We start from the raw sequence: 23543 nt of genomic DNA on the forward strand, positions 1-23543 counted from the left end.
AAGACATTACATCCATTATTGACCCAACTTGCAAAAATTGTACTCCAAGTTACAAAAGTTATTCATTTTTTCACTTTACATTTTTCATACAGTGTTACTTCCCACTTTTATTTTGATATCTCACTTTCCTTCGACTCAGTTTTTCTTGCTGTGAGTGTGGTTTCAATCTAACAGTGATTACAAGACTTCTATCATTGTTTAATATTTCTTATAGCCATTCGAGAGCTCACAATGGTACAATCCGCTAATATGTATTATTCAGCACTTCTGAAAACTGTGATTACTCTTTTTAGCCACTGCATGTTTTCTAGAGCAGCCCCGCACTTTTGGATTAACACCACTTCCTTTATAGGTTTGCTATGGCATGCATGGGCTTTGATCCAAGCTAATATTAGCATGAGTGTTCTCACAAATTGCTGATCACGTGGTTCACAGGTTCTTTTTAGGCATGATGATTTTGTATTTAAAGTTGAAGCGGGGGGATTTTTTCTGGCATTTTGTAAAAGCTCATGTTGTAAATTTGCAATTTTGTTGCGGCAACATGCCTACAATACCCACTTATTACTGTTTTAGGCTGTCTTCCACTTCACCACAGCTAAGTTATTACGAAATCTTATGTTTTATTTGTATTTTCTATTTTCTATTCTTTTCTCTGCCATTTCATTTTCCACTGTATGATGTCTCTGAAAATGAGACACAAAGAGCACACACACAACACAAGGGACTCACTGGTGAAAACATAAGACAAAATGACACTAATGGACATTCATCTGCTTCTTTATTACTCTTCCGATGCCTCGGGCAGCTGCACCAGAGCTCTAACTTCACACCTTCCCCCTCAATCCTCACCCCTCTAGGACTGACGAATCACAGGGGCTGTCCTCCCTGTCTTCTCCCCAGCCACAAAAAAACACAACCCCAGAGCAAGACCCGGATCAAACCAAACCTTCAGAACCCCAATCTACTAAGACAGACCAAGCATCAAGTGTCAACAGTGTTGTTATGACACCCAAGCTGGCTCGTGCAGGGCCCAAGATCTTCGACAAAGTCCTTGCTTTTGAGGAGCGACGGGCCAGTGTGGATCTGCCAGGAGGATCTAAATTTGGACGAGCAGCTTCCTTTGACTCAGAAGACAGCGGCAAGAAGACAGGAGGCCCAAGCAAAGACGAGGAACGACTCCTGCAAGGCGCAGCCCAGAAACGAGCTGCGTTCAAGCAACGGGCCTCTTCTTTAGAGGACAAGACGAGCTACTCCCAGAGGGTCCAGAGCTACCAGAGCAAGTTTGCCGAAGAGCTCCAGAGGATCAAAAAGCTCGTGGGGAAACCGAGCTTGAAGAAGGCGTTTTCAACCGAGCAGCTGTCACAGAAAGAGAGAATGACCACGGGGAAGCTGGAGCCCATTCCTCCCCAAGTGGTTAAAAAGTTGGAGGCGAGGGAGCGAGCCCTGGAGGACAGAAAAGTTGCGGAGAGGGACGGCAGATCACAGAATTCTCCACAGGCCCTCCAAGGCGAAAGTCTGGGGAATCAGAGTAACAACCCTGAAAAGAGTAAGATGACACAGCCAGATTCGCAGTGGAAACTGGCGGAAAGCTCATCACGAGGAAGCATGGGGAAAATCTCTGTTACCATGGAGACGGCACCAGTTCACCAGTTACCAGGGCAACCATTGCCAACAGCCACAAGGACAAGCATCACCAGGTTTGGAGAAGATTATTTTTAATGATGAATCTTTGTGTTTTTTAAATCATAAATTTTTGTCTTGTGTAGGGTTCTTATCAACAAATCTGGAAGCAATATTGAAATTCATTGTACACTCTTTGAAATCGAATTTTCGTGGACAAAATTTCAAAATTTTCCGTGATTGTTCAAGGACCCAAAATATTTTCTTTTCCTCGCCTCACTCGCTTAGCATTTTTCCAAACATAAGATTTATACATGATTTAAGTGTCCCCAAAGTTGTGTTCACTGACCATTGGAAATCTGAAATTTTTAAAAAATTATTTCAGTTTCTGGCTGTAATAACCAGTGTAATTTTGGGGAAAAGAAAACATGCATTCCACACACATTTTCTTAGTAAAAAAGAAACTTCAGAAATGTTTTCAAGAAAACATGACTTCCAAAAGCATGGTTTTCTTTGAAAATAAATTTCAATCAAATTGGCAAAACATTTTTATGTTTCCCAACAAAAATTGAATGAAAAAAGGGAAAAAAAAAATCAAAATGTAAAAAAGAACACAAGCCAGATAGAAGTTTTCTTAAAAAAAAACAGTTCTCTAACAGTTCTCTTGTCTTGCACACAGGGAAACCCTACAAAGCTCTACGGCAGCTGGAAAAGACGCTCAAAAATCCCTTGTCCGAGATCTGGGGACGGAGTCAAAGATGGAGAATAAAGCTGACCGTAGATCACCAAGCCCGAATGGGAAGAGAGCGTCCCCAATAACTGTGAGGGAACCAGGGTCCCAGTTCCCACCCAAGCCCCCCCGGCTCACCCCATCACCCACTCCGTCCATCAGCCCTCTCCTGAAAAAGAGGAAGGCAGAGGCAGGCCGGACGTCTCCAGCCTTGAAAGTGAACATCCCGACGATCCTGGTGGAGGACGAACCCATGGAGACAGAAAGTGCTGCAGACGAGAGAAGCAGAAGAAGAGAGGGGAAAATTCACAAGGGCAGGAAAGGTCGATCTGCTCAGCCGAGGTCTCCAGAAGACGGTAGGACATAAATTATTGTGATTGGTGATAAGCGTCTTTGTAAAAATGTAATTAAGTCAAAACAAGCAGCAGCCAGCACTGATGGATGTTGGAGCCAATGCAGAACAGCTCCTGTAATGGCCTCAAGCTGCTGGCTCCAAAAATACTTGGACTGCACAAACGTCAAATAAGAAAAAAAACCAACATCTCTCAAGACAAGAAAAACAAAATCAGTCTTTTGTCTTTCTAGCTTCAGTTTTTTGATCCACAGTTTCATAAAAAAGTAGTTTTTGGACATGCTATGTTTGTCTTGATCAGGTCTCTCAGGCAATTTCACACAACAGTGGCTGCTACTTGGATGACCAGCCTGAACTGAACAGAAATCAAAGTGTCACATTCAAACTACCCTTTCAGAAATCTTTATTATAGAAGCTACTATGTCCATTTATTTCTGGAGTTTGTGAACCCAACATATGAGCTAAATTCCTCGAACTGTGCAAAGTAGGCCACTCACTTAGCATACATTTCATTGTGAGAACAATTTATTATCTTGTGTACATGAGATGAAAAAAAATCTTTCAGGTCTTTGGGGACTCTCCACAGTAAAGACTAAAGACAAATAAATTGATCGAAAAAAAGCTTATAGAAATATATCATTTGTGTTTTTGGATATTTGGTAACTTGGAAAAAGTTGGGAAAACATATCTTAAGTATACCTACTGTTTAAGACAAAACCAAGAAACTTTGATAAAGCACTCTTTTGAAGTGCCTATAGTTTGAGAGCTGGTGTTAGAGGACTAGTTTAAATTGACACAATAGCATTAAAAACCGCTACGACAGAGGTATCACTTATAACATAAAAGAGATCTAAAACTGAACTTAAAAGTAGAACATGTATCTATTATGTTGTCCACTATGGAAACTGACTTTAATACACAGTCTTGCTGCGGGGCTCAGCCTCATTGGAAAGGAACTAGCCCATGACTAATTTTGGGGCCTGACCCATTTATGAAAGCAGTTAGCAGACCAAAGGCAGTTAAATGTGATTTGTTGTTTTCAGGGGGCCCGTCTGATGACTCCTCCCTATCTGCTGACGAGGAGCCCGCTGAGGGCCCGAGGTTTGAGAGGCCCCTTGTGGACACCACCAGATCCAGTGGTGCTGAGGTCACACTGAATTGCATCGTCACTGGGAGCCCGCCTCCAACAGGTACAACTGAGAAAATGCTATGTAAATTATTGATTACAAATCAAATTTTTTAAAAAGGTTGTTTCTTTCTTATTTTTTAAGCACAGAATTCGAGAACGGCCACACTTGCAATTGCTTTTTAATGCCCATATCTTGTGATAACAAGTTAATTATATTGATAAGCTGTGTTATCTTGAGATAACAAGATAGTCAACTTGTTATCATAAGAGAACAAAAGGTCATTTCCTCTTATTACCTGTGATGTTTATCAGATATCAGGAGTGCCATGTCAGCATGCACAGATGGCAGCTTGACAACTGTAGAAACAAATTTAGGCTGAAAATGTCACATAAAGGAGAACCCATCAAGGTCTACAGCAGGCAGAAATTGCATTGTGTCTGCTTTTACGCTAAAAAACATTCAGATCAGTCGTCATCCTTTAAGGAGACTAGCCCGGCTGCAAATTAACGGGCACTGTCCCTGTCTAAGTAAAATAATGTTACATTACATTACTCAACAAATGTAGTGATTAGTGTCTTCCTGCAGCAGAAAAGGCAACTCTTTAATGTGGTGAGATAAAATGTGTCTAAAATCCATATTCTAAAAACTGTAGGTCTTTTCAGTGAAAATCTGTATTAACCAAAACCAGTGAGCTTTATTTTTTGCTTATTTTTGTGAGGTGGATTGTGCCGTGCCTGTTTTTTTCTGTGGGAGGTTTTATTGTGTTTGTCATCTGTACGAATGTGTCTCCCTCTGCCTCCTCAGTGACATGGAGGAAGAATAATGTGGAGATACAGAGCGATGCCTTCCATGTGGTTAAAGCTCACGGTGAGAGGCACAGTCTGGTGATAAAGCACATGAGGCGGAACAACGCGGGGTCGTACTGCGTCACGGCTGTCAACACGGCGGGCAGAGCGTCCTGCAGCGCAATGCTCTACATCCAATCAGGTGAGACAGAGATGGAAGGATATCCCAACAGGAGAAAGGATTTGGTGCTACAGTGACACATTTACAAGCAGAAATTTAAATGAAGAAGAGTGGTTGTCGAGGCACATGCTCTCCTTGAAATACATGAACATGTTGACTCACACACACACACACAGAACTCGCTTTAATCCACTGCCAGCCCTCCTCCGCCTGACATTCTGTCTTAATGACTACAAAGGCCTGCTGGAGCTCAGCATCCCGACCGGGGCTCCTCGCAGCGATAGTTGCCATGGCAACCCATTAATTCTTAAAGGCACTGAGCTTCCCCCCCTTCGGTTTCAAAAACTCAGACCTGCCCCGTCACACAACGGTCCCCCGAGTCTTATAGGCAGGCATGGCATTCAGAATCAGGAGTAAACAAAATAAATATTCCTTTTGGAAAAGGTTCCTGTTATAAATGTGCCTGCGGCGGATGTGTGTTTATGTTGCACAGTGTCTGTGAAAAGCTCCCAGAGTGTTAATTCGGCTAAAAGCAACCTGCACTTCCCCAGTTTTGTCAACAAATGTTGAGCCGGTTCTGTCTCCGCAGCAGCATGCGGCCCTGCGTTGCCATATTAGGCCAGCAGAGTCTAACTTGCAGGAGTATTTTTAGCCGCCCTCTTGTTCTCTCGGGTAATTGCAGTCTGCTTTATGTCCCTGTATGAGATTACTGCTGCATCTCTCTTGATTTTACGCAAGGAGTTGGGAGATTATGTGAGTCATTTTAGCTGGGAACAGAGATTTTTGGCAGCCAAAAGAGAGGGAGAAATGACTTCGAGGCTGCAAAGGTTGAAGATTAACAGTGTTTTTTTCTTGTCATTTCTTCACAAAACATCACTTTTCTCAATATCACCACCCTCTGTGGAGTCTAGTCAAACAAAATAATCACCAAAACCTTAATACATCTTTACCTTTTTAGAAGTGTGAGCTTCAGAATGTCATGAATAAGAGAGTATGGACATAGCTGTGTCAGGAAGTGGAGAGGAGAATAGAAAAGGAAGGTTAGCAGGCTCAGACTGTGCAGCAGTTGTGCAAGAGTTGGCAGGTTTGTGTAAATACTCCCAGGACATATCCCCTGGTGCACAGACGCCGCTCAGAAATGTGACTCTAGGTAGGTTGTTTTGTTATTTTTTGCCTTTTAATACCACAATTAATAAGAATACCTACCTGCTGAGAACAAATAATGCATTATAAATGCTGTTTAAAGGTCAGTTCTTGCACACATACATAGGTTTGCATGTATTTTTTTAGCATCTGAAAATGTGGACAAGCTTGTCTTTGGCTTCTTCCACCTGCAGCTTACAAAGATGACCCAGTTTTTTCCCCCTTTTCTTTAATTGCAGCACTTATGCGCTTTTATCTAGCCACTCTTGTTGTTTGCGCCTCAAAAGATGACATGTCTTGATTCTGTTCGACGGATGGATTTTATTCATTTCACAGTGTTATCTGCTTGTGCCAGATGTCTGAGTTTTACAGAGGAAGTGAGAAGCAGGGAGAAATCGACAAGGCAGAAAGAGAAAGAGTGTAAAGAGAGGTACTGTAGGATGACAGTGTTTTATATTTCTCTGTACCAGTGGTGAATTAATTGTGACTTTCGCAGAAGCTGCCAGCAGTCGAGACACAGCGTCTGCTCTGGAACGTCATGGGAATAAGCGAATGATTGGGTCAAGGATTAAGGGATTAATTCATTATCTGTTCAGTTACGGTCACTTCAGAGAGGTCCCCGCGCTCTCTGTGTGTGCCTGTATATCTGTGTGTGTGTGTGTGTGTGTGTGTGTGTGTGTGTGTGTGTGTGTGTGCGTGTGTGTGTGTGTGTACGTGGGTGCGCATGGCCCACTCATCTCTAACTCACCGCTCCATGTTGCCAACTGCTCATCCTGGCAAAGATAGTCATCTCCAGAAAAGCAAGCAAAGACTGTAAACATGAGAGGCCTGACAGATTGTTCCTATCTAAAGGTTTAACGAGCCGCCCCGGTGCCATGTTCACCATATTTCAAAGAGATTTGCACTTAATTACAGAAACTAAGAGGCGTGCAAATCAGACTTTTTACATGAACCCGAGTAAAGGTGAATTAGATGGAGCTGATGTCTGCTTGGAAGTTGACTATACTTATGTCCAGTGTCACTCTGCTTTTCTTCCAGAGCCAACCCACATGCAATGTGGGGAGCTAGCCGGAGCCAACAGTCCGTCTGAGGCAGACGAGGAGTATCTGAGCCCTCAGGAGGAGGCGATGGAGCTCGGGGACTCAACTACTCCGAGTAAAAGAGTCCACTTCAAAGAGCCTCCCTCATTTGAGGTAGGACAGTCTCAGAAGCAAAGTCTGAATTTGTATAAATTTAGATGCATACATTTGCCCCAAAATTTGTGCAAGTTTTCGAAATACTTACCCAAAACAGTAAGCCACAGGCTATAGATAGTGACTGGAGATGGATCCTTTCACCCTGCACCATGGAAATATGTAATGCAACATGCGCACAAGGAAGTTTTTTGCCTATGAAGTAAAAAAAAAAAAAAGACATTAATACCAATATTAAAATAAATATAGAAATAAATACATGTATAGATATGTATAGAAAAAAATAAGTATTAAAATAAGGAAATATGGAAATAAATAATGAAAAGACTAAAAAGATGCTGAAATAAAGACAGAATTAATGAATAAATGCAAAAAATTAAGAAGTTAATGCAATGGTTAGGAACAAACTCATCACATAGGTAAAGAATTTCACAAATATTTATTTATTTATATCTGGTTTAATTGTATTGATTTATTTCTGTATTTATTTAACCCCTATTATCAATATGTTTATCAATGCAAATTTACCTGTATTTATTTATACATTTCTTTATTAAATTATTAACAGGCAAGTTTTTTTTTGTCCTCTGTTGCTGCCTCCCAGCATTGGACACTTGCCAATCAGCTTCAGGGCTGTGTGCTTCTTGGATTTCAAACCGGACCAACACGGCAGCTTGTTTGGGAAACTTTCTGTTATATTATAAAAAACGTTCAGCAATATGTGTGTCTGAAAACATTTTAGGCAAGAAATAAGCCATGCAGGTGCTGAAACTGTCTTCACTTTATAGTGACAGCAGTTAATTTCCATTTTTCTAGAGTTACTAGAGGTGCTCAGTCATGCCGGATACCCCTGATTTGCTGACATAGCCTAGATTAAATGTCATACAAATGAGTAATGGAAGTTCAGTCTCCCAAAATTTGACCCAGCGCGACCAGAATATATTGCACGGCTGCCTACATAGACACTTAATGGGATGCATGGAAGTGACTTCCTCACACTGTTGTCTTAAAAGGAGGAGGAGGGGGTTGGTAAATGACGCCATATTGGGCGCTGTCATGATATGATGTGACTTGAAGGACCGTTTTGAATCCAGTTTGAGTGAGTGACTGGAAAGTTTGTTTTTCTTAGTATTTGTATGGTAACTTTAGATGTTTGAAGTTGTTTTATTATTAAATTAGGGCTGCAGCTAACAGTTAGACATTTTAGTTGGTTATTTTCGTTATAACCAAAAAAAAAAAATACCATATTTCCCATAGCTTAAGGTGACATAGTAAATGTGTTTATTTTGTCCAACCAACAATCCAAAACCAGAATATATCTTAAATCTTCTATTATAATTAACAGAGAAAAAGCCGAAGCTATTCACATTTCAGAAACTGGTACCAGCAAAGTTGACATATTTGCTTAAAAAGAGACTCAAATGATTATCTGATGATCAAAACAGTAGCAGATATATTTTCTGTTGATTGACTAATCGATTAATCGACTTTTTATTTCAACATTTTGAATCAAATTTTGGCTTCTAGACTGAAAGGGAACACTCTCAAACATTAAACAGGAAGTCTACAGGTCCCTAAAAACTTAAAATGTCTTCAATTTAATTTCAGATATATTAGGACTTAAAAATAATTTGAATTTGTGAGGTCTTAATTGACAGAAACATTGTATCCACTTTGGCATTTATTCATCTTTTAATTTCTTTTGGTCAAAATAAGTTTAGCTCTTCTGCAGGAAAATCCACATTTCTGATCTTTAAAAAAACCTCCAAAAATTAGTCTTAAATTTGATTAAAAATTGTCTTGAAATTATCTTAAAAAGCAATACATTTAAGTGTCTGATACCCTCTCAATGGCCTTCAACTATCCTTTAAAGGTGGCACCATGTGACCAGGGGGTAACTGAGGGTCAAGACATCCTCATCTCAGCGAAGGTTGCAGGGCAGCCCAAACCCATGGTTTACTGGTAAGATATCTTTACTGAAAGTTTTTTTGCAGACAAACATCTTCGCAGACACCTCAAGCTATTATCTCATACAAGGTCACTCACCGCTCCCCTGTCACAAACACGCGGCCCTCGATTAAGCACCTGAGTGTAAACGAGTGTGACAGCCTTTTTATATTGACCCAGGTTGAAGGACAAAGTCACGTTGAAGTCAGCGGGCCGCTTCGCTGTGCGAGAGACAGACGACGGCACCTGTGAAATGAGAATCAGCTCGACTCAGAGGTCAGATGCGGGGCTTTACGTCTGCAAGATCATGAACGAGCACGGCCAAAAGCAGGCCGAGTGCAGAGTGGACGTTAAAGGTTAGTTATGAAAATCTAATCTGTCTAATTTAATCATTTTGCAACAGATATTTTGTAATATTTCTTGGCTGCTGTTTTTTTTATCAGCATCTGCAGCACAAACAGCACTGAAAATCACCAGGGATTTGAAAGATGTGGCGGTGAGGGCTGGAGAGTCAGCCATGTTTGAGTGTTTCATTATAGGACCTCCAGACATCGATGTAGACTGGCTTTCCAATGGGAAGCTGATCCAGCCCGCATTGCTCAACTGCAAAATGTACTTTGATGGCAAAAGGTGGGTTCATTTTTGTTAGAAAATGTCTATTTTCTTCTTTATGTAATTAGTTTTGTTAAATAATTAAAGTGTAAATAAAGGCTTAGAAAATTGGGACGTGGTTGGTAACTGAAATCCTTTGATCTAATAAACCTGGACCTCCAAACTCCATCGTTCGAACTTGCTTTGAAACTAATTTAATCTGATTATCTGTCAGTTTTTCCCATGGTTACTTACTATGAGGTTTGTTTTTGTTTTGTTGGATTTTTTAAAAGGTTGTTTTTTTTTATCTTATAGGTGTCGCCTGCTGCTAAATTCAGTCCACGAGGATGATAGTGGAACATACACTTGCAAGCTGAGCACTGCCAAAGGTAAATCATAAACACTTTTTTATTTCTGTCTTTATATAATTTTTTATAAATATATAAACTTTTCTTTAATATGTATTTTTATTATTTGTTCATTTTTTCTTCTTTATTTTTTAATTTTACTTACTTACTTTTTATATAAACTTTATAGTTGATAGATAGATAGATAGATAGATAGATAGATAGATAGATAGATAGATAGATAGATAGATATTAATACTCATTTATTTTTTCTTTCTTTGTTTTTATATAAGAAAATATGTATTTAATATACTTTTTATTATTTATTGTTTTAAATGTATTATTTATTAATTTTATTATTTATTGTTTGAAAAAAATGCTGTTAATAATTAAACATTATTCTTTTTATGAAAAAAAGCATCAATCTGACTCCATTAGACTTGAGACAAAACATGTTTGAATGACACTGAAGCTAAAAGAAAAAGGAGTAATGAAAAGTAAATGACACAACAGTGATACGCAAAACAGCCTCAGAAAAACGTGTTGCTAAGGAATTCATTCATCATTGTATTTACAGACGAGTTGACCTCAAGCGCAAACCTGAAGGTCACCCCAACCAGAGAGCCTCTGTTCACACGTAAACTGGACATCCTGGAGGTCATCGAAGGTCGCACTGCTCGCTTTGACTGTAAGGTGAGCGGCTCACCCGCTCCCCGAGTCACATGGATGCATTTTGGTGAGAATCTCTACTGTCTTTTCTGACATTTGTGGTTTTCTAGATAACTAACAGCTCGAGCTCTTCAGAGTAAATGCCTTATCTGAATTTGATGTTCTTTCAGAGACAAGAGTGGAGGAGAGCGATAATGTTTGCATCCTTCAAGAGGGGGGTCGTCACTCACTTGTCATCACCCACGTTAGTGGCGTCACAGAAGGCTTCTACACAGCAGTCGCTCAAAACATTCATGGAAAGTCTGAATGCACTGCTGAGCTGTATATGCAAGAACCTCGAGCTGCCATCACGTCTCACATGTAAGAGAAGTAATTCATATGGAAAACATCTCTGTGAGTCATTGTGTCATTTTACAGGCTTTGAAAATAAAACCAAGCTGTCAGAAAAAAGTCAAGTTTTGTTTTCAAGGGCAAAGAAAATGCTTCAAGAGGAAGGAAATCTTTCTAAAGGAGTGAAGACGCATGACAGAAGTTAAATAAACCTGTCAATCTTTCTGTTAATGTTCTCATCTTCCTTAAATCAATCTTTCTTTTTTCCTCCAGGGCCAAACTGGAGAAGATGCCATCCATCCCGGAGGAGCCTGAAGTGCTGGAGAGTGAGGTGGAGAAGAGGACCATGCCGGATTTTGTCAAGCCTCTGGCGGACGTGGAGGTGATCGAAGGCAAAGAGGCGCTGCTGAAATGCAAAGTTACAGGTTTGCCTTACCCAACCATCGCCTGGTATCACAATGGCAAACGCATCGAGAGCAGCGAAGAACGCAAAATGACCCAGTGTAAGCAAAGAGCCAAAAAACAACCAAAAGTTAGCCTTTTTCCGGATACAATGGTGAATGAGAAAGTTGTGTGTCTGCTCTTCAGACAGGGATGTCCACAGTATGGTCATTCGGAGCGCTTGTCACGCTCATGGGGGCGTCTACAAGGCCGTCATCTCCAATAAGTTGGGCAAAGCAGCCTGCTATGCACATCTATACATCACAGGTAAAGGTGATGGCTTAAAGGAATACCCCCCCAAAAAAAAAGAAAAAAAAGTTTATCAGTTACTCATGCTGTTTTACATGGGATTTGTGGAAGAAGTTTTGTTTTCTCGCATGTCTCCACAGTGAACAACGATTCAGGGAACAGAGGAAATTCTTGATAAATTGAAGTTGTAGGGGTCCAAGTTTAACAACAGCAAAACTATATCAAAACATGCAAACTCTTGCCCAGCTTATGCAGCACAATCCAAGCCATTTATCATTTCCAGTCTTACTTCTGAAAACAGACAGCCCTTTCTAACAGGAAAACAGTGAATCTTGTCTATGCTCTCTTCAAAGCCTGACTCCATTTACCAAAACAGTCATTTTGCCTCGCTGAGCACAGGAGCTGCAGGTCTGCCACTGCCTCTATCGGTATCTTGTTTGTGTTATTTTTAGGGCTGTCGAACATTCATATTTTAAAATGGGATTAGTTGTAGAATTTCTATAGTTAAACGCAATTATATGTGTATTTTTACTCACATGTTTTCAATTCCATTATTTTGCATAACAAAACACACTAACAGGGTAAAGCAAGTCTCCATTAGGAATCACATGACAGTAAAAAAAACTGTATGGGACGATCATAAAGTGGCCATATCTCTAAAGGGGAGACTCATTTGAAGAGAAAGAGCTGTCTGTCTGGATTGAACGGAGCATACAACTGGATAAAGGAGACTTGCATTATACTGTTATGACATAGCTTTGCTGTTGTTAAACTTTGAACCATATGACAGTTTTTGATTTTTTCATTTACTGTGGAGGCATGCAAGAAAAACTATTTTCTTTTCAGGAATTAAATGAAACAGGGAGTGAGTGATTGATATACAAATGTTAATTTGGGAGGTGAAGTATTCCTTTAATGTTTGATGCTTTTATTGAGAGAATGTAATATTTCCCATATGATGTTTATATATTTGTGTATTTATTTGAAACAGATATTGTCCCTGACCCCCCTGATGGTCCTCCAGTGATAGAGGCCATCACAGGGAAAACTATAACCCTCAGCTGGAAGAGACCAAAAAGGCTCGACCCCTCATTTGGTACACTCATTAGGTTTCTATTTTATGTGGTGTCCTAATTGTTTTTATGTTGTTTGTTGCAATCTTGAAAAGGCTCTAACACGAAAAAAAAAACGTTGAAATAAAATTTCCATAAAACACTGGTAGGCAAAACTATTTATAGCATGCATGTCCTGGATGTTTGTTTGCTTCCTTTTCATTCTGAGATGTTTTTAAGCCCCTTTGGATTTCATGTGCCATCAGCACAGATTTGAAAACAAAACAAAATCCTTTTCTCTCTGCATCTTAAGCACCTCACTATGTGTTTTATTGTCCTCCAGATTAAGTGACTGAACATCATACTGTATGTGTGTGTGTGTGTGTGCACAGATGCCAGCTCCTTGCTATATGTGGTCCAGCAGCAGCCTCTGGGCTCTATCCAGTGGTCTGTGGTGGCGTCTAATCTGAGAGAGACCAATTACACCGTCACCTCCCTGTCCAAAGGAGTCCGCTACGCTTTCAGAATCCTGACGTCCACCGGGAAGACGTTAAGCAAACCATCACCCTCGACTGACCTGGTTCAGCTGCTGGATAGAGGTGACAAAGCTGAGAGAGGCTTTAAAGTATTATTGTGGTATTTTTCAACCTGGACCGTATTTTCTCATGTTTTTGTGTCTAAATGACAAATTGCAACAACAATTTGGCCCAAAATTGAACAAGATGGCTGCAGCCGGCAGCAGTGAAACAGGATGAAATTTCACCACTTAGGGCAATTGAGCACCATCAGTCTCAGATTGTTTTTGTAAGTGTCAACAACATTATGGAAAGGATTTATACAGAGATAGACCTTTTTGTGAATGACTAAAATCCTTTTTGTTTACCAGAAATAGTGACAAAATTGCTATCACCAACCCACCAAACTCCATTTGAAATAAAAAGTCATTTTATCATTGTAAAATGCAATTCTTTTTAAGTAGACTAATGCAAAATAGAGCTCACAAAAGCCATCTTGGTTCGTCTTTCCACTGCTCCAACAATCACCAACTCTGGTTAAAATTAACCCATAAGTTACCCAGTTAGATGTGAAAATATGGAAAAAAGATCTTACTCTTTTTTTTTAAAAAAAAGGTCTGTGTCTGTCAGGATCCTTTCCTTAAATTGGCAGACACTTAGAGTAACAATCTGAGCCTGTGAGCCCAGAATGGTTACCGACTGAGCAATTCAACATTGAAAAGATATTTAATAAATGTCTATCATACGGCTATTTGTCTTTAGATGTATAGATTTTTGGTGAAAGTTTTATATATGTCTAGTTGTAGTCTTGAAAGAATAAACAGCATCTCTGTATATGACAAAAAAATATATATTTATAATGTAAACATTGGGGTTTGCAGTATTTTTGTTAATTATTCACAGGTTTTTATGTATTTTGAATGTATTTAATTATTATTTTAAAATATGGTTTAATGGGAGCAGATAAATCCTGGTCCATAATGGGGCTAAAGCTTGGAGATGATGTTTAAATGACGTCTATTGATCAGCTGATATATTGCAGCCACTTCAATAAAACTAGACCAGTTTCAAAAATTGTTGTTTCCATTCATCACAAAAATATAGGAAAATAGGGTCTGTGTTAGAAAATACTAAACTCATCCTAATAGTAGATAATAGTTAGTTGATATGATATCTTTAAAATCTTTTGCCCTTGCAGGACCCTATTTGAGGAAAGCACCAGTCTTTTTGGACAAACCTGACATTGTTTATGTGGTTGAGAACCAACCTGCGAGCATCACCATCACGCTGAACCACGTGCATGCAGTTGTCGCCTGGAAAAGGTTAGCTCCTCTCTGTCTGTCTGTAGTGGCACATTACAGCTTGTTTGTAAAGGATAGTGTAATAATAGGTTGTTTTTTTGTGGCAAAAATAGGAAGAATGCAAACACATTGCAAAAACTGAAGTCTATGCTTGTTTTGGGGGACAATTTTCAGCTGTTTTGTCCTTTTGCAGCATTTTTGTGTAGTGTAGCTGTACTGCTTTTAAGATACAATCTCCAAACATATATCCTAATTGTAAGACAATTGTTCTAGCATTTGCAAAAATGTTTCTTCATATTGAGAAAATACCTCTTAAATCTTTTATCTAGACAGGTGTGGTTGTTTTAAGTCCGGCCAGTCCCTCCACTAGTTCTTTTAGATGAGATATTTTTACTTGTTCCCAAAAATCTTCTCCAGTTTATTGCTTTTTTCTTGGCTTTAGAGTTGCAGTGAAGGCAGTGCTTAATTATTGAGGTTTTTTTTTTTTATCATTTTTTAATTAGTGGTACAGTGTCTGATTACTTGACATGTGCAACAGAGGAAATCTCCGTGGAGCCGGAGCACATGCTGGTTTTCATCCCATTTCTTTTCTCATCAGGGACTGTTTTATAAATTGCGAGAGAACACGGAACAGGATTATCCTAACTTCTACAGATTAAAATTAAAATTAAAATAGCTGGAGTGTAGATCCAGAGGAGCAGGACAGAGAAGCACCGCTGTGCTGTGGTTCACATTGCTTTGATTTAATTTAGCACAGAACATTCAAGCACAGTTCTCTGCGGGGGCTCTGCAGTTTCTCCGTCCCCTGTCTCCAAAACAAGCACACTTTGGGGAAAAGGGTCTGAATCGCTCTGATCGTCATATATTGCCTCTGTCTTCACTAGGAGGGGGGTGGTGCTGACCAACAGACTGGGGATGTGTGAGATGAGCATGCCAGATGACGATCAACACACCCTGAAGCTTCAGCGAGTCAGGAGCTCAGACGTCGGTCAGCTGGTGGTCACGGCCAGCAACCAGTTTGGCAGTGACCTCTGCACGCCTCAGCTGGCAATGGCAGGTCAGATGAGTTCAGGCAGAACATCTCATGATAAATTTAGCATTTCTGTTGAATCCAAAGAACTTACTACTTCCTCCTGGCAGCGGGATATGCCAACAAGGGAATGCTGTGTGTAATTTAATATGAGCTTTAGTTATTTTTGAAGTAAAGGATCATGAATTTAGTATAGCTCCTCTGAAAGTGACTTTAGTGTTTTAAATTGAAGACTGTGAAATGAAGACCTCCTTTCTTGTGCCTCTTTATTCTTGGGATTAAAGTATTTAAAATATATAAACATCAGCAGCCTTGGGGGAGGGGTTTATCTGTTGAGACAGACTAATGTGACCAAAAACTGAGAATTTATAAATACAGCATATGTGGGAAGTTATTTTAAACTGCGTAAGGACAGCAAGTAATTAATCTCCTGAGTCCATAATGTTTTAGTCAACCATAATTCATATATATTATGAACCTTTTTGGTATTAAATGTCAAAAAAAAGAGACACGATAGATTTTTTGTTGAGTTGTGTACTTACATTATCCCAAGAATGTTCAGCCCTGAGAAATGTGTAATTTTAATCAAAGACATGCTTTGTGTCATTTGGTTGCCATTGCCTGTCGGTGTCGTCATATCCCTTTTGTGCAGTCTGCCAGAAGCTGTCAGAAATTGACTTTTTATCCAGTTTTAAGTCACATTTCTTTGCTGTGCTTTTTAGATCTTGGTTATTCAACAAGCATTTGGATTTTAAGTCATCAGAGAGAGAAGCTTTGCAAACACAAGCTGCAGCTCTGCTCCAGCCGTACCAGAGAGCATTGGAAAAACACATATTTTTAAAGTCAAACTGATTTAGTCAGTGCTTACAATGATTTAAAACACCAGGTCCATTTTTTATTGAGAGGAAGAGACCTCTGCGGACAATTCGGCTCCTAGTAAAAACCTCCCAAACGTCTAGATCTGAAGTTATCAGAGAAAAAGAAGGAACACATTAGCAGGTGCCCGGCCAGCAGCCTCTCTGCAAAACTTGTAGGACAAACACTGATTTGTAACATGAAGCTGCTTTATTCAGTTTTTATACAGGTTTAAATCATCTGTTCTTTGTTTTGGAGATGAGGATGATTCGGCTCCCTGTACAAACCTCCTGACTGATGAACACTGAAGGGATTGTAACTGACTGCAATGACAGCATTTCTCTATCTTTTGTTATTGTTTTGATTGAGATTCTTAGTGGCAGTAAAGTTAATATTGTACATTTAAATGTGTGATCACCTTCAATGTTTAATGGTTTAGAGGGAATTTCATATATTTTTGTTTCTCTTTTTTAACATATTTTTCTTTGTAGTGCCTCCTAAGTTTGAAACCATCATGGAGGATGTGGATGTGCACATTGGGGAGACGTCCCGTCTCGCTGTTGTGGTCGAAGGGAAACCAGACCCAGACATTCTGTGGTATAAGGTAAAAAAAGCCCAACAATTTGATATTAGATGTTTCCTTTTCTGGAGTCAGTGAAAATGTAAAATTGAAATTATTAGTATAATTTGAAGCCACATTAATAGTTTATTGGTCTGTTGCAGGATGATGTGCTTCTATCTGAGAGCAGCCACTTCACATTTGTGTATGATGACCCTGAGTATTCCCTCGTTGTCCTCAACGCCCGGCCCGAACACTCTGGAGTGTACACCTGCACTGCCAAGAACCTGGCCGGCTCCAACTCCTGCAAAGCTGAACTGACAGTTCACACAGGTCTGCAACACAGTCTGCACAGACAGATTCATGCTAATAAAAAGCAGCATAATTCTGTGAAAATCAAAATTAAGAAAGATATGATGAGGTAGCATCTTTTCATGATAAATTCTCAATCTGTATCATCATTAAAATGGCAATTATAGTGAGAAATGTAAAATCTGCTAACAAATTAAGTACTGATAAGCTTTTTCTCTATGTGGTGTTGATCTTTACCATGTATTTAAAAATGTAACAATTTTCTGATGCAGTATGCACCAATGTAGTTGTTGCTTAAAACTGCACCTTTAAATCGACACCATATGGGTGGGACCACCAGGTGTTTAGAGACTACAATATGAAACCATCTGTCACTATCCTGGCTCACATGTACAGCCAAACACACACACACACACGCACACACACACACACACACACACACACACACACACACACACAATAAATATGCATATGATCCCTGCAGAGCGAAAAGAAGCAGCAGAGCCAATGGAGGATGAAGGAACCATCCTGAGGAAGATGAGGCGTTTGACGGATTACTATGATATCCACAAAGAGATAGGGAGGTGAGAGCGACTGACCGCACACCGTTTCGCATCCCTTCACACACAACGAGTACATGGCGTTAATGGCTGTTTGAGCACTGAGGGTCGGGCAGTGGGAGGGTGGCGAGGCGCACCTGCTGAACAACAGTAGACAAGAGCGGGAGATGAGTCACCGGCCTGAGAGGAGGGAATACATTAGCTGTCAGATGATTTGTTTTGGTCTGACTTGGTGGAGACGGGCATTGACTTGCAGAACAATGGGAACGGACGATGTGTTCTGGTTATTAAACAGAGCAGCAAGCTCACATGAAATTCAGATTTCTTTTACCAAACGCCACAGAAAAAAAGAAAGTTAATTAACTGTTTGAAACCTGGATTGACATCACTTTTCTTGAGCTGCATTCAGACCCCTTTCATAAGTATTCAAACCTTTGAACCCATCGCCAATTGGTCTGTTCTTTACAAAATATGGGGTAAAAGGCAATAAGCACCTTGCCAAAAATTTAGAAAATTATATTGAAAAAATAAAATTATATGACAGAATATTTTTTTAAAAGCTAGAGAAGAATGTCCAGAAAATTATATTTATAATTGCCATAATTATGTATTTAAGATTATTCTAGAGACTAATAGTTATGTTTTTAGGCTTTTTTTAAGTTCATTTACTTTTTTGCCATTTTTCATCTAATTTTCTTGAATTTCTTTTATTCATTTCTTGCTAATATGTGGGTAATTTCTTCCAATGTTTTTGAAAAGAAGTCAAGCCAGTTTGCTCAGGTTTCAAAGGGTTAAACAATGGCCTTTTTGTCTGTGTATTCTCCCGTAGAGCTACAAAGAAGACCTCAGTTAATTAGAGGAAAAGGGTAAAAATATCATTAGTTTAATCTTCTAAAAGGGAATTCTGTTGACTCCTCAAGATAAGTCTGAGGATTCTCTGTCCATGTCTTTGAAATATTGTCCCTTTTATAGCTCTTTTTTTTATTACATCTGTGGGTTGAAAGCTTGGAAAAGCTAGTGAGTTGACATTTGAGCAGATGTTATTTTATCAGACATTCTGTTCACAAAGGTCGAGAATGACCGTCCATGCTCTGTTGGTTATGTTTTGATCTGTGCCCTTTAATGAGGTCGCTTCAGTTGCTATGATTATGAAAAACAGAAGCAACTCCCTTTTTAAAATATTCTCTACGTATCATTGTTTAAATCCTTTTCAAAGAATTCAACAGCAATTTGTAATTTCCTCTGTGACTGTGGCGTTACTTCAGGATTACTTAATGACATTACAAAAATAAGTAATTATAATCAACCCAGAACACATTAAAAATGTGTTATTAGATTAAATTTAGATTGTCAAGAATAATTTGATAACGTTTTTTAACGTCTCTTAAAGATGGTACTTTTGAAATTATAAAACTTTTTCTACGATTGCCATTGCTTGATGCAAAATGCATTTTGTTCCCCTTTTAAAATGTTTTGAGATGTTTAAAGAGAAAAAGGAACATTTGTGGGACTCACATTTTTGTCACTGCAACCAGTATTAGTATTAACCAGTTTTAGTACAAGGTTAAAAATCTTAAGTGTTTGATTTTGAAGTAATTCATTGTATGCATCATTATTTTGTTTGGTCATCCAACGGATTACGTTACTAACTAGAAACATTGTTATGTTGTTTGTATTCAGTAACTGACTATTCATTCTGACTATGGTGCTTTAATTGAAATGTATACTAATTCTGTAACATAACTTTCAATAAGTATTTATGGTCATTCTCCCATTCCCTTGACATTTTTCAGCTTTTTAAAATATAATTTTCTTAATCTCATGTTGTCTTGCAGTTTATGGAACATTTGTTACCAAGTTGCTCATTGCCTTTTTTCACATGTAACAAAAAGGAATAGCACCAATTTGCTCACGGTGCAAAGGTTTAAATATTTCTGAAAGGCGTCTAAAAGAAGAAGAAAAGTCATGTTGCCCTCAGTCTCAAAGGTTTAAATTGAATAAGAACCAAATAACAACAAACTGTTTGTTTGGTATGTATTCAACCCAACATGTTGACACTGTTTATTGCAGGGGAGCCTTCTCCTATGTGAAGAGGGTGATCCAGAAACAGGGAAAGGCGGAGTTTGCTGCCAAGTTCATTTCTGCGGGAGGAAAAAGGAAAGCCTTGGCCCTCAGAGAGATGGACCTGCTGTCTGAGCTGGACTACGAGAGGATTCTCTATTTCCATGATGCCTTTGAGAAGAAGAGCGTGGTGGTGCTCATCACAGAGTTGTATCCTTTCAGTGTCAATTTTTTCAATTTTTATTGTCTGACAAAACAAAATGTCGACAACAACAGAAAAGGGTATTTTTAGCTGTAAAACCAATATCACCCAAAGTAGTAATACTTTGTTACAATAATTAATATTTTTTTTGCAGTAAATGTACTTTACTTGAATTTCTGTCAACTTTTACCTTTACTCCACTACATTTCCATGCATTAGAGTTTAAGCATTTTACTGTAGTGAGGGTTTCTGGCCCAGCATTGCCCAGTGCTGCCAAGGTGAACAGAGAAAGGAAATATATCAAGAGGTCGAAGCCCCAGCAACAGTTGTATTTAAAGCAACTTTATTGCAAGACCAGTGTATTTTGACTTGTAGCCTTCAGGTTGACCCAGTCTAAATAATTCTCAAAATGTTGACTGCTTGTTACCAGCATTTATTTTTACTTTCAATATTTAAGTACATTCAATATCATAAAATACTATTTGACACAATAAAAGATACTTTAAGTACTTAGTAAGTACTAAGTAAAAGATACTTTTACTCAAGTAATATTCTAATAGGTGGCTTAAAGTTCTACTTCAGTCAATTTTTGGTAAGATATCTTTACTTTAACACTTTCAAATACTTTATCTACCCCTTATAATGGCACTTTCTCACATTGAAAATTACTAATTAAAACTTCTTAACAAAACTTGACATGTTCCAGCAGTAATATAATCTGAAATCGGGGAGAAATTAACAAAATGACCAACAAATATTAGCATGTGGCTACATGTAGATGGATATATAATGTAAACATTTTCAGCAGCGTGCTACATGAGGAAATATCATGTCACAATCTGATCTCAGCTTGTAGCCAAAGTAGAAATAAACATTAGAGTATTCATCATTGTCTGAAGTCTGAGATTCGTGCTCGCCTGGATTACTTTTTCGTACATCATTATTTGAAACTTGTTCAATATGAACACCAGACAATGTATAATGAAAGAAAATAAGAAAAAGTATGAAAGATCCCCTTTATTCAAAAAGGCACTACCTTCCCTGCAGTGCTGTTTCAAATTTTATCTGCTTCATTGCTGAACAAAAGTGTTCTTAAACGCATCTCAAGGACACTAAAGATCCAAAGCATTAATCCTAATGTCTTCTGCAGTCCCCTGGAGGCATGAATGAAGCGCAGCACAGCTTTTTCTCACTCTGACTCATCGCCGATGAGTGGAATTAGCAAGAGATGGGATGTGTGGGAGTTTTTGCTCATTTATAATTCATTTCTCATGCACCTACCACTTGGACTGTGCAGTCAAGTCACAGCTCTTTTTTTTTCCTCAACTGTTGTGTGAAGATGTCACGAGGAGTTGCTGGAGAGAATGGCCAAAAAAACAATAGTCAAGGAGCTGGAGGTTTGTGTGCTTCTGCTTCTGCTGACTGCACTGCGCTATCATTATGTAACATGACTGTTAAGTTCATTCCCTTATGTTTCTCTACAGATACGCTCTAGTGTTCAGCAGATTTTGGAAGGTCTTCGTTATCTTCACCAAAAAAACATTGCCCACCTTGACATAAAGGTATCTGTCCATCCCACCTCTTGTGCTGCACAAATTTATTTAATCAAAAGTGTCACAGTCATCTAAAAGTACCTGATATTGTTGTTTTTTGGTACATCCCCCCTTCAGCCAGAAAACATTTTAATGGCAAGTCCTGCAAGTGACCAGATCCGCATTTGTGACTTTGGTAACGCCATAAAATTGGAGACTTCTGAGGAGCACTACTGCAAGTACGGCACGCCAGAATATGTTGCACCAGAGATTGTTAACCAAACTCCCGTCTCCACGGCAACAGACATATGGTGAGCCACCTGTTCTCCAGCGTGGAGAAGTGACTACATACTGCAGACATTACCTTGTTATCTGCAACAAAATTAAATCTCTGTCTTTTGTGTGCTTTCATGATGTTCCTGAAAATAAACTTGTCATTCATCTGTCCTGCTCTTCCTCAGGCCTGCTGGTGTCATCACATACCTCTGGTATGATATATATATTTGTTACTATTTGTTAATTTATTTTTTATTTTTTCAAACTTGCTGTAGTGTCAATAATCTTACTCAGAAATAACTACATGTTTTCTTGAACACTTTATTTATTTGTTTTAGCTTTATTTATTTTTTTCAGTACATAGATTTCTTAATGTTTGTTTTGTTTTTCTTTTTTTATAGTTTCAATGAATCTTAATTGAAATAATTGCATGTTTTCTTTCATTGATTTTTTTCTGTATTTATTTTTCTTTGATAGTTTTAGTAAATCTCACTCAAAGTAATTACATATTCTCTTTTGTTGATAATAATGTGTTTTTTATTTTTATTTTAGCCTGACCGGTGTGTCTCCTTTTGCTGGTGAGAATGACAGAGCCACTGCCTTAAACATCCGCAACTACAATGTGGCATTTGAGGAGAGCATGTTTACTGACCTCTGCAAAGAAGCAAAGGGATTTGTCATCAAACTTTTGGTGGTGGACCGACTGTAAGCATCTTGATGACTCTTCCATCTTTTATCATAACAGTATACATAAAGATATAAAATTTTGAGCGTCCATTATTCATTTTTCTCTCCTAGGAGGCCAAGTGCCATCGAGTGCCTTCGTCACCCGTGGTTCAAGGTGAGTTATCATTCAGAAACTACATCACCCAGCCTCAAACTACAAAATGTGTCGTCGGATTTGTCTTTATATCTCCAGTAAGGTTACTGATGACTTCACTATTTTTGTCTTGCAGTCACCAACGAACAAGAGCATCAACACGGCTATGCTAAAGCAAGTTTTGTCCAGAAGGCGATGGCAGGTAAGTCCCTGTGGATGTTAGATGGTAGACATGCATTTAATATGCATGTAATGCGTATATGAAAGACTGACTTCAAGATTTTGCAGACATACAGTAGCTAGGAATAGTCCTACATTCACTAAACTCCTGAATGAAATAAACTCAGTTCACTGACTTGGTAAGAGATGTTAACAAACTGCAAGAAATTAGAAGATATAAAAAATATTTTTTCAAAAGCTAGAGGAAAATGTTTAACTTTATTTATAGCTAACTATCATAATTACATCTTAAAATTATGTCACAGAATCATTATAATTTTCAAGCACTTTATATGATCTTTTTTTAACTAATTCTCAGGTAACTTTTTTCTAATTAATTGCTAATTTTGGGGTAATTTTATTTTTTGTTGCTTACCTTCTTCCCATGTTTTTTGAATGAAATCAAGCCAATTTGCTCAAGTCTCAAAGTGATAAACCTCCAAAGGTCGCTGGATAAAATGCTTTCTCTCACTCGAGAAGTTTTTGTTCAACCAAAACCAACAAACACTATCTATTTCATCCAGAAATGTTTATTACAGAC

At 38.6% G+C, this 23543-nt stretch overlaps 1 protein-coding gene across 6 annotated transcripts in view; it reads left to right on the forward strand.

Moving 5' to 3' along the window:
- spega (striated muscle enriched protein kinase a) overlaps window positions 1-23543 on the forward strand; it is an 88381-nt gene that overhangs the window by 50359 nt on the left and 14479 nt on the right. For all 6 annotated transcript variants that reach the window (XM_042512895.2, XM_088074294.1, XM_088074295.1 and 3 more), the window contains 28 exons: window positions 858-1697; window positions 2300-2706; window positions 3746-3892; window positions 4637-4819; window positions 6980-7134; window positions 9008-9096; window positions 9262-9437; window positions 9525-9711; window positions 9988-10061; window positions 10597-10755; window positions 10859-11048; window positions 11292-11521; window positions 11607-11726; window positions 12700-12804; window positions 13153-13359; window positions 14474-14597; window positions 15461-15633; window positions 16953-17065; window positions 17185-17353; window positions 17817-17916; window positions 19963-20163; window positions 21495-21552; window positions 21640-21717; window positions 21826-21998; window positions 22149-22175; window positions 22516-22668; window positions 22762-22804; window positions 22920-22985. In XM_042512895.2, coding sequence (XP_042368829.2) covers window positions 858-1697; window positions 2300-2706; window positions 3746-3892; window positions 4637-4819; window positions 6980-7134; window positions 9008-9096; window positions 9262-9437; window positions 9525-9711; window positions 9988-10061; window positions 10597-10755; window positions 10859-11048; window positions 11292-11521; window positions 11607-11726; window positions 12700-12804; window positions 13153-13359; window positions 14474-14597; window positions 15461-15633; window positions 16953-17065; window positions 17185-17353; window positions 17817-17916; window positions 19963-20163; window positions 21495-21552; window positions 21640-21717; window positions 21826-21998; window positions 22149-22175; window positions 22516-22668; window positions 22762-22804; window positions 22920-22985 — 4747 coding nt within the window. The remainder of the gene's footprint in view (window positions 1-857; window positions 1698-2299; window positions 2707-3745; window positions 3893-4636; window positions 4820-6979; window positions 7135-9007; window positions 9097-9261; window positions 9438-9524; window positions 9712-9987; window positions 10062-10596; window positions 10756-10858; window positions 11049-11291; window positions 11522-11606; window positions 11727-12699; window positions 12805-13152; window positions 13360-14473; window positions 14598-15460; window positions 15634-16952; window positions 17066-17184; window positions 17354-17816; window positions 17917-19962; window positions 20164-21494; window positions 21553-21639; window positions 21718-21825; window positions 21999-22148; window positions 22176-22515; window positions 22669-22761; window positions 22805-22919; window positions 22986-23543) is intronic.

This window comes from Plectropomus leopardus, chromosome 24 (assembly GCF_026936395.1).
Source record: "Plectropomus leopardus strain MGB_pleo_1.0 chromosome 24, ASM2693639v1, whole genome shotgun sequence".
Classification (NCBI taxonomy): domain Eukaryota; kingdom Metazoa; phylum Chordata; class Actinopteri; order Perciformes; family Serranidae; genus Plectropomus; species Plectropomus leopardus.